The following is an 11,751-nucleotide window of genomic DNA, read 5'->3' as shown; positions in this document are numbered from 1 at the left end:
GAGCGATTAATATTTATTGTAAAAAGATATAATATGTAATATAATATATACATATATATCTATAATATATAATATAATAAGGAAGTATTGTAATAGAATGTTTATTCAACGCTTGATTCTTAGTATCGCTAATCCTAAAGAGTTGATATAGTTGGTCGAAAGAATTTCGACACGACAAAATGTTGAATATCTTTATCACTATTTATCTTTTTGTCCAATAAGGAATGCCTTCAACCATTACCGATTGTCATTATTTATTAGTAAGATTATTATTAGCTATCATTATTTCGTTAATATAATTATTATTAGATATTATTCGCCTCAAAATTATTGCTCTTATTGATACTGTTATTTATATATTTATTACTGCTGCTATATTGCTATCGTAATTATAATCATAATTATAATTTTATTATTAATATATAATTGTTATATTGTTAACATATAATAACTATCCAATAAACACCAAATAACAGTAATTGTATAATATCAATGTTATAATTTCACAATATAAATGCAATACAACACATGTTGTACATAACAGTTAGGGCCATCAGACATAAAATGACATAAGCTGCATAACCATAGCATAAAGCCGCTGAAACAATGAGCATCTTATGTAAATCAATATGCCGACATTATGATGGATGCTCGTTGGTCCAGCAGTCTTATGTTATGCTTATGCTTTGTTATGCATTTCATGTATGACAGGCTTTACAGTGTAAAACATATAACATTAGTTATATTACTGCTAATTGTGGTGTTTACTGGATAATAAGTATGACAGCGGTCTACGATCGTATAAACTTTCTTAGTTTATGTACGGTAGCTCTTATTAGCCGATCCTTCGCAATAACTACTAACACTGTTCAACAGTGAAAAATTCTCTCTGAAATGTAATAATACATTTCGCGAAGATTTCTTCATGAACATGGATAATGTTGGTATACTTGGTATAGCACGTCAGAATTTTGAGTAAATCAAGACAAAATAAAGAAACTAGCGTTTTTGGCTATATTCAACATTTTTACAAAACAAAAGCTTGTTTCTAAATAAAATCTATGATATCTCAAAATATAATACAAGAGTTTTCAAATGAATTTTAATTTATGATCGTATAATTTTTCATCACACAAATTATGTTTGAATTTAAATTTTGTGTATAATTACACAATTAACAAAAAATCACTTTTTTCTCTTCAAAGTGCCGTACATAATCTGAAGGTTTTTTGCGCTGAACATGATGCTGTTGTCCGAATTTGCGTAGCGCATCAGAATTTTTAATACATTAAGCTGTAGTAGACTAAATAACTATCCCAATTTACTATTACACTCCAATTTATTAAAAATCTTGATGTGTTATGCAAATTTTAAGAACGGTATCGTATTCTGTACGAAAAATCTTCGGAGTATGTACTATGACACTTAAAAAAAATAATTCTTTTTGTTGAACTATAATTATATGTACAGAAAGTATATTTATACAGAAAGTCTAAAATTCAAATAACTTTGAACATCACTTAATGAAAATAAGTCATAAACTATAATTTATTTGAAAACTCTTGAATTATACATATTTTTAGATGTGAACGTTATTAAAAAACAAAGTTTTATTTTGTGAAAAAAAAAGCATTAAAAATGGCTAAAAACATCCTTTTTTTACTTCAATTTTACTTTAATTTAATGAAAAATTGACGTACTACATCAACTCTACCAATGCCATTGTGCTCAGCTCGAAAAAATCTTCGCAAAATATACTATCCTTTTTTAAAGAGAAAAAAAGTGCTTTTTTGTCGAATAGTGTGATCGTCAACGCTGACTATAATTAACACAAAAAAGGAATTATTTTTATATCCTTTCCACGAGGGAGATTGATGGTATGTATCCCTCTCATAAGGGAGATTGATGTTGTCATCGTTACTAAATTAAATAAGAAGCGCAACCTTGGACCAACTCCAAACCGTTAAAATGCCATTTCCATCTGCCAAGTGTGAATAGAATTATAATGCGAACGCGAATAATAACGTATTATATGAAAAGCGAAGCTCCTTTTAGATTGTTCGCAGGATTATAGATAGATAATAATTACACATGTTATGTATTATAATTCTTTTGAATACTCTCTTTTGATTCTGCAATGTGGATGCGTATAGAAATATTTCAACCACGTATATGAAAATACGAGTATGTCTTAAATCCAGTTTTCAAAATATACATGGAATTGTTACAACCATTTCATTAGTAGAATTATTTTCTCAAGCGGCAAGATGACATTTTATTCATGTTAATAATGTCATTAAGATATTATTAAGATGTCATTTGATATCACCTCGCTACTTGGGTTACTATTAATTGTTGACATGCTATTGCAAAGCTCATTAATTAAGATTTATGCATCGCGAGTAACTATACTTAAAAAGTTGTTAATAAATATATATTGTTTCTTAATCATGTAAGAGATTAAATTATTCGTGCATTTTGTAAATTTCGAAAAAAATACCCGTCACGCGAAAAATATACGAATCTAGAATGTAAGACAAAAATTAAATAAGAAGAAATGTAAATCAAAAATTAAAATTTTTCCTAGCACAAACGTAGTAAATAAATTAAACGGCAATACCACAGTAGTATGATATAATTGTAACTTTTTTTTTACAATGCGCCCAATGTAACGCGATTCGTCTATAACATTTACTGTAAAAAATTTTTTGGAAAGTTAATAAAAAACCGGCCAATTTTATATTTTAAAATTAGTTTTAATACGATATAAAAAAAATATGGAAACATTATTTTTAGACACTTTTTAATTATGCCAGTGTTCTACGTAATTTTATTATGCAAGTCATACACTTTATAAATCGATATTTTATTTCTCAACTCACTGTAGGCATACACATATGTATGTATTATCATGGTAAGACCGTATATATATTTTACCTGAGCATCTGCAGAATTCGAAATATAGACGATTAATTGTTATATGTCTGTACGTCAATTTTTTTTGAACGGTGAAAGGTTATAAGAAAGAGGAACAAAAGAGGAACAAAAAAACACATAACAAATATGTTTTTAAATATGATATGTTATCATCGAGTGCACTAGTCAATTCTTCTACAAGATCGAGATTATAAATTTTAATATAATTGCCAATAGCTTTGCACAAAATAAGAGCAACGAAATGATCTTGATATTATCGGAAAACTGAGATTCAATGCTTTCAACGAGAACAAGATTTATCTCACAATCAGATGAATGGTTTGCAAAATATCGTCAATTAATTACAAAAAAAAATGATACTGCCTCGAAATTCTTTACATCTTTAAATTAAAATTCACTCTTATTTAAAAAAAAAATAAAGTTACTTAGGGATTATTTATTTACTTGATTAATATTCATTACAAGTAACAAAAATTTTGTATGACAAATAGTTTATTCAAAGCAAGTGCGTTAAAGACTGATTAGAAAGATATATTGAGTTTTCTACCTATAGATAACAAAGTTAAATTAGAAACGCTTTAACACTGCAAAAATTGAAATGAACAATTTTAGTATACATACAGTTAATTTATTGTTTCTAATTCAATTTTTTAATTCCGAATTAAATGTAGCGATCAGAATTTTTATTTTCAAAAAGAGGAAACGACAAACAATATTATGACTCGAAGACAAAACTATACACAATTGAGGTGTATATGTATAAAACTACAACTATATCTTTATATAGCTATATTAAATATAATATGCATGCGATAATCAATTACTAGTGTAATACACCTCATATATCCTATAACAATTAATAAGGAAGCTACGATTCTCTCTCTCTCTCTCTCTCTCTCTCTCTCTCTCTCTCTCTGAGGTTATCTCCAGGTTAATATATCGTTAAATTCCATCATTAATTGCTGTTTAATGCATCATTAATTGATGATAATTTAACAATGTATTAAGATATGGAAATAACCCACAAACCGCGTAGTTTCTTTGAAGGAAACATCCGTTGAACATATTAACCATAATAAGGAAGATTTCAAGTATTAGGCGTCATTATGTACAATATGCGCAAAAAAAATCTGATCTGATTAACATGATTCATTAATTTGTTCGACACTTTGTTCGACTTCATCTTTCATAACACAATATATCGCAATTTAATTCACATAACAAACGATTATCTATTGTTGTTTTTTTCTCTTTCGAGATAATTCATTTATGTTTCTGCGTACTTTCATGCGTTTCTGCGATGTTGATGACGTTAATGGACTTTCAGCTACTGTCGATGTTTAGCTATGCGTTTCCTGTTGATGAGCTGTTTATTTAATCTCTTTTTTTTTCTTGAATTGAATCATCGGGATTAATCGGAAGTAGGCCGATGCAAATAATTTTTTTTTTCATACCTTTAGTCGTGTCGCATAATTACAGTTATTGTAAAAAATTACACTTATGAATTTGTAATTTTATATTAATGTATCGTAAGTAACATGTATACAAGGTTTCCCATTTTAAATAATGCATTAAGATTTCTCGAAAACTATGGTAGATACTGAAAAATGTTTCAAACAAAAGTTGTATGGTTCGAAGGGGGATATATGAAGATGCCATTGATTTGACACCTTGGGTGTCGTTAAGGTCAAGATCACATCGATTTTTTTAAATGGAACATCATATTTTTTATTCCAGAATCTAATAGCTGGTGTCAAGAGTTTTTCAAAACACTATAATAAAGTTATTTTTCATTAAGTACTTTTCGAGTTATAAAACTTGAAAGTTACAGTATCGCCGGCATTAGCATTACGCAAGGTGTTCGATCAATGGCTAAAACCTCTTGAATGTTGTTCAGGATCATGTCCAGGATAACATTTGTCAAGATCAAAGTCATTGGAGGTTGTACTTGTTTTCATTTTTGCACTAAGAATTCATTTTTACGTAAATACAAACATACAAAAAATCGATGATATTACAAAATGCAATAATTTCGATTTGCGATGCGTAATATACTTTTATATAATATATATCAAATGATAAAAAACGCCCTCAATAATTTCAATCTCGTATTTTTTCTTCCTAACAGTATTCTGATTTCTTGTATAAAAATAGATATATGTATTATTATAAATAACAGCACTAATCTTAAAATAATAGTTTAAATCAAAACAAATATAAATTATAAATAAAAAATAAAAAGCATTTAAATTATGTTCCTATTATTCTTTGACAATAATCAATTTATTTGAACTATCAATTGATACAACTTTTTAATTTTGTTTGCCTTGTTAATCTTTTTTCAATACAATTTATAGTCTTTATTTTTAAATGATTCTTTTAAAAAGTCTACTCCTATAATTTATTTTTATTAATTCTTTTGTATTTATATATAATTAGTTTAATTTGCAATATTTTATTATATTAACAATATTAATATATTTTATACGTATTATTTACATACAGGAGAGTTCGAGAAATAAAATATCCATCGAGCAATAAAATATCCATGTAATAAATAATAGATGAAAATTATTCGCTAAATCATCAGTGACTAAATTTACAACTTTCCCGTAATTGATCTCATATTTTATAAGTATATAAATATCTTATTATCTCTCACTAAAACATTCTTTCATATCCTAAGCAAAACAACAAGTCATTATAATAACAAAATGATGTTAAAATAACTTCGAAATGATCATTAAAAGTCATTTTTCAATTATTTCTGATTCATTGTCATTTTAACATTATCGTGACTTTTCTGCTTGAAATGATATCTGATCCCTCCCTCCGATTTTTTGCCGATTTATCATTTTTAAACTTAAACTTACAATGTTTAAATTTTAAAATATTCTTTTAACATACAAATTTTCTACAATTCTCAAAGGTATTAGAGAAAATACATAATATTTTACTATATTTGATCAAAATTATTTTTAGTGTACGAGTTTATTTTTGGTTTACGAAAGGTGATTTTTCGGATATGCATGTTATCATCGAAGATAAAATGGTTCTTTTACATTTCAAATGAGTACAGTATATATTCTTCGGACATATCACTAATGTGTTTATCTTTAAGTAGCAAAATTCGATGTAGATTGCAGTTGAATCCTTTGATTTCAATAAACATTTTTTGCATACTGCAACTATTTGGTGTAATTGATATTGTAACTCCCGAACGGTCTTTAAAAATGTTTACTTATTACTAAAAAATTACATCTGAACGTGCTAAAGTCTACCGATCGAATCCTCGATCTTGCGCTCTCGATCGATCGTACTCTTTTCAAAATTTCATCGCACATAAAATAGCAGGGAGCACAGAATCTTGCATATAACGCAAAAAGCATAAAAAATCGACCAATCAAAATCCTCGATTTCATGCAAAAGAAATAAAGGACTTTCATTGATTCATTTTTTTATGCGTTATGCAAGAGTCCGTACTCCCCGGTTATTTCTGTGGATTCTTGTTATTTATCATTATGCTATGTTTTTTACAATTTTAAATAATGTTGTTCGAATTTGCGAAAAACAATTGTTTAAATAACGAGTTAGACTGTATAATTGGAGATGAGTTACAAACTTATTTTTATTTCGGTTTAAATGGCGTACAATATGAAGAAATGATCCTTGAGAAGTGTAAAAGAGAAATTAATGCATTTAAAGAGCCTATGACTATTAGAGAGTTTTTGCAATAATGTGAATCCAAATATGGCGAACGTTAAAGTTATGTTTTTTAGTTAAGAAGATAACGCAACCTTAGTGTTTATCGTATCTGAATAAACGGCATTGGAAAAATTCCCTATTGTCTTCGTTTCGCAACCGATAGACCATATGTATACAAGCATACTCGCGCGTCCGTGTGAAGCATATATATGTATGTGTACATGTTGGATCGTCCATATGCGTTTCTATTTCTGTGAAATCGCACGTTCGGGCTACCGAGTCTTAACGATATAATAATTGCCACATTAATTAATGATAATAATTTAATAATTAATATTATCATAATATTGTATGATATAAATATAATTAATAAGCCAGCGATCAAGAAAGGTGAGTAGAATTATGAAAGTACTGTAAAATATAAAAAATATGAAGATTAGAAAATTTACACGTAAAAAATGAGAAGACATGAAGAAAGACAAATGGAAAATCTTGTTGACTAATAGATTCAAGATAAATCGAAGAACATTCATCATGCTAATCATGCGCTTTATTTTCTTACATTTTAAAATTTAGAACAGATCCCCTTAGTGTACTTTAATCCATTAAAACATAAACCTGTAAAAAATGTGCATAATTTTGTAGTTCGATCAATAATAACAACACAATGACGCATAAATGGTTACACTGCTAGTGGTCAAACTTTATCTTAATTGATTTTGCACAATGTTTCCGTTTCCTCAAAAGGAGGGGATATTCTCAAGTAGGGGTAGACTTATAAATATATGTTGAAAACGTGCTTCACAATTTATGGAGAACGTATACCAATTTCACAATTCACAGAGAACGAAGTTCCAAATGTAAGTAAAATATTTTTTATTCTACACACATTTTTAATTCATTTTGACAACTTAATTATCTGAAAAATTGCAAGGACCATTTAAGGAACTACTTGTTGGTATTAGCTACTTAGGTAGCAATTTTGGTGTCTATTACAATTTTGCTAAATGTAAAAAATTGTTAAGAGTACATAATAACGCTGCTAGCTTACTCAGTCTATTGGTTGTTAAATATCACCATAATTACGTTTCAACTATTTTAGATGCGCTTTCAATTAACCAAGTAATTATAATATTTTATTGTGGAATTTTAATTGCGAAAGTGTCAAAAAATATTCATTGTACTATTCATGAATTCGAAATTTAAAAACCATTATAGGGGAGAATGGATAAATGCAGCGCACTTAAAAAAAGTGAAATATTTACTATGACAAATGTTTTAAACGTAATAAAAGAAACAATAAAATTAAAGTTTAAACCTCTCGACTATTATTATATGACAGATTTAATAAAATTTTCCGCGTAATACAATTATTGCATTATAAAAAAAAGTTTATTTTCGTTGCCTCTCAGATATATCGTGCACGCTACGCGATTTCTACATTAAAAGATCGATCATTAAGATTGATACTGCTTTCTGATTTTGTGTTGAATTTTAGTTTGTTTATAAAGAATGTCATTATACACTCATTTTGAGAGCAAATTGCATAAGGTTTGCTTTGTATATACTACATAGCACAACAGCGCTTGCAAAACGCTCAGAAAGCGCTTATGCGAGTGACATGAGTGCCTTCTGAACACTTTGTAGGCACTGCTATACTATGTCAGTATAAAATGTTGCACATGATTACACATTATTGCGAAGTAAAAGTCACTCGGATGATAACATATGGGATGTTCCCTCGTTTATTCCATAAATTTCTATATATAGATTTCGTACGATTTCAACATTTTTTCTACAATTTTCTTTTTTTTTAAATAATGCATCTAAATAAACAAATTGAAATATATTATTTAAAATGTAATATAAAAATTAATCAAAATAAGTTAAAATCTTATTAGGCATTTTTGATATTTTGGTTGTTAAAATCGGTATCGATTACGTAATATTTTTAATTATTACAATAAAGTATTTGTGACAAATGTTCTCGAAAATATTATTGTTCTATATCAAAGTAATTATTTCAAGGCAAAAATCGAACATTTTTATATTCAAAATTTCTTTAAACATTTATGTTATTTATCTCAATTATTTATCAATTGTCAGTAAAAACTGTGACGTAATAAGATAATGAGAGAGAAAGAAATAATAAAGAAAATAAAAGTAGTATTCAGGTATAAGTAGATAACCTCTGGAGGACCGGAAGTCCCTTTAGGGACTTTAGGGACTCGACAATAGCGCCGAATTTTTCGTCACTCAACCTCATGATATTGACAAAAAAGTTCTAGTCCTTAAAATAAAAAAGTCGATCAAAATCATGCCGGTCCTTAGAAGATTAATAATGAAAGCTGTATTCCAAAATTCAGCGTAAAAATTCTTATAATTTATGTCACGGACATTATTAGGTTTTCAGCTCTGGTAGTAAATTTTGGAACACAATCGAAATTCTGGTGCAATGTATAATATTGTTATCGGCCGCTTGCTTAAGAAACTGATTAACGTTTTGTTGATAAAGTTACATTAGATTTTAATGGCTCAATTGTAAATTCCTGACTTTACCTTTATAAATTTATTTCTTTTATTATAAATATAATCAGTAAATCAAAGTATGTTAAATAGCAAAAAAGAAAAAAGTTTTTAAGGATAACAAAAACTTTATGTCGATTTTTTTCATAATTCACGATAGTGTATGTAGATATGCATACATATGTATATTCATATTAAATTATTATTATTCATGTTCAAGCAAAAAAATTTTTTCTTTAATTTGTAATTATTATAATTCTTGAAAGTTATATAAAGTTGTTTTATCATATTTTATATTAGGTACCGCGGAAAGTCCGTGTGGTTTTTTCAATAGATGTTTATAGGGGAAAAAACGACACGAATTTTTCGCGATACCTAATAATATTTTTCAAATTTTTTTATAGATTCAACATTAAATACCCGGATTAGGACCTTCAAACTTTTAACGAACTTCTAAGAGACACTTTTACTCATTCAAATAAAATCACAAAAATTACAACCATCTGCAATGAAAATCACAAGCAGTGAGGTTGATTCATTCACTGAAGAGAATTTATTGAATGATAATGATGCGCGTGCGATAAATGATGTCATGTTCAAAATAAAAATCAGGGAAAATAAAGATAGCGGATTATCGAGCGACTTTGATTCTTCTCTCGACAATATCGACGAATGGAATAATTTATCGGACAATCTCATCAACGAGCGCAAAACATTTGTAACAAAATGTAGACAAGAATTCGACAACAGCAAATTACCAGAACACTTCGATCGGTGGACAATTAAACAGCAGTACGATTACCTAATAAGCAATATCGACAAATATTTCCCAAACATACCCGAATCTTTGAGGTTCATATTGCCAGCGATCTTCGAAAATGGAGACTGTAGCGAACGAAGAGGAAATGCGAAGCCGGATTGGTTAATAATGGATAAATTTTATCGCGGACAGCGCTTTGCTGAACGTTATTTCAGCGTGATTTTGATTGGTTCAACGATGGGTCTAATCCAGATATTTAATTTCTCTGACGGATTGAAACCGCTGATCCTCAGTCAAAAGTCAAACACTCCGTACCGTGCCTTCGAGCGATACTTCAGGACAACCAGGACCGTCAGAAATTGGTTCACGAGCGATCCTTGGTGCGAAGGTACGCCAGCCTATCGCGATATTCAGAGAGTTCGAAGATTACACAGTGTCATGAGATCGAAATTGTGCAAAAAAAGCTTTGAGGAGATTGATCGAGACAGCAAGATTCAAAATGTATGGTGTCCTATTTTGGGAAAGGTCGCGAAAGACTTCGCAGACACGTGCTCGATGGCGAAGAGCCAGAATTGTCCTTATACTATGACAAGAACGACAAGTCTGAACCAAGGCGACATGACGGCCACGATGTTTAGTTGCATGGGTTTAATAGTGCTTTATCCGGAGCAGTTAGGAATATACGCAAGCAACGAAGATCTGGAGGCTTTTTGCCACCTCTGGCGCGGTTTGGGCTACCTGCTGGGCATAGAAGATCAGTATAACTTCTGTCGCGGTGATTTACAGGAAGTGCGCCAACGAACTAAAGACTTCATCGAGCACTGGGTAAAACCGAATTTCCGCGAGGTGACACCAGAGTGGGAGCACATGATTATGTGTGTTAATGAAGCCATAGTTTATATGGGTCTTCCAAGCAACTACAAAGTATTTATGCTCTATCTCTGTGACATATTTGAACTCAACATGCCTCGCCTGTACGGGTCCTTCAGTCTACTGGAGAAAATACTTTATGCGTTGCAGAAATTTATGTTCTCGTACTTGATGAAACTACCTGGTATCATCTATATCATAAATAAGGTGATAATCGCGTTTCTAGATCGGGCAGAAGCCTTTAAAAGCGTCAAACATGCCGAACTTAAGAAAAAGTCATCCAAAAAGTTCTAAGAATTTATACCGCTTAAATTCGACAATAAAATCTTAATTAATTAAAATTCTTTGATGTTTTATAGCTTTACATAGCAAATTTTGATAATCGGATAAATTGTGTGATAAGATTTTAAAGAAACTGAAAAAGAAATAGATTTATAGCTCCAAGAATAAATTAAAATAATGTTATACATAAAGGACTCTCAAAATTAAAAAGTAAAGAAAACGTGTCAGGTAAATGAGAGTCACGCACGATAATTGAAACACAAATTAATTATTTAATATATTCGTCTTAGTCTATGAGTCAAATGTTTCGGAATGTTGTGACTCGTGGATCGTTGTATAGTCAATTTCAGTTGGTTATGTTTTACTTTATGATAATTGTTTAAATTTTTCATTGTGTCTATAATCTATTTTTTTCTATTATTATATATAATTATATTTATTATTTTCATCAACATAATTATTCACGGTTATTTTTATTGTAATTCTTGACTCCTTTTGGATTTAAGGACGTTTGGTCTTGCAACCAGTATGAGCAATACATTCATTATTACCTTCCAATCAGCTTGAGAGAAATAACACTTAAAATTATATTGTTTGTTCATTGAAGATGGCTTGAAATGAAGCTGAAACGATTGACTCATTTATTGATTAAGAAGAACATATATTAAATC

At 29.2% G+C, this 11,751-nt stretch overlaps 1 protein-coding gene across 1 annotated transcript; it reads left to right on the top strand.

Moving 5' to 3' along the window:
• Positions 1 to 9,596: 9,596 nt before the first annotated feature.
• On the top strand, positions 9,597 to 11,092 carry LOC108726290 (uncharacterized). The gene has a single exon (XM_018453763.1). The coding sequence runs from the start codon at positions 9,677 to 9,679 to the stop codon at positions 11,090 to 11,092; it is 1,416 nt and encodes a 471-aa protein (XP_018309265.1). The 5' UTR covers positions 9,597 to 9,676.
• Positions 11,093 to 11,751: the final 659 nt, after the last annotated feature.

The sequence above is a fragment of the Mycetomoellerius zeteki genome, unplaced genomic scaffold, assembly GCF_001594055.1.
Source record: "Mycetomoellerius zeteki isolate Tzet28-1 unplaced genomic scaffold, Tzet1.0 scaffold41, whole genome shotgun sequence".
NCBI lineage: Eukaryota > Metazoa > Arthropoda > Insecta > Hymenoptera > Formicidae > Mycetomoellerius > Mycetomoellerius zeteki.
The sequence above is the reverse complement of the archived record's forward strand: the minus strand, read 5'-3'. Positions and strand labels throughout refer to the sequence as shown.

What these genes read in the sequence shown, in the direction of transcription:
- LOC108726290 (XM_018453763.1), top strand. Translation starts at nt 9,677, where the DNA reads ATGAAAATCACAAGCAGTGAGGTTGATTCATTCACTGAAGAGAATTTA.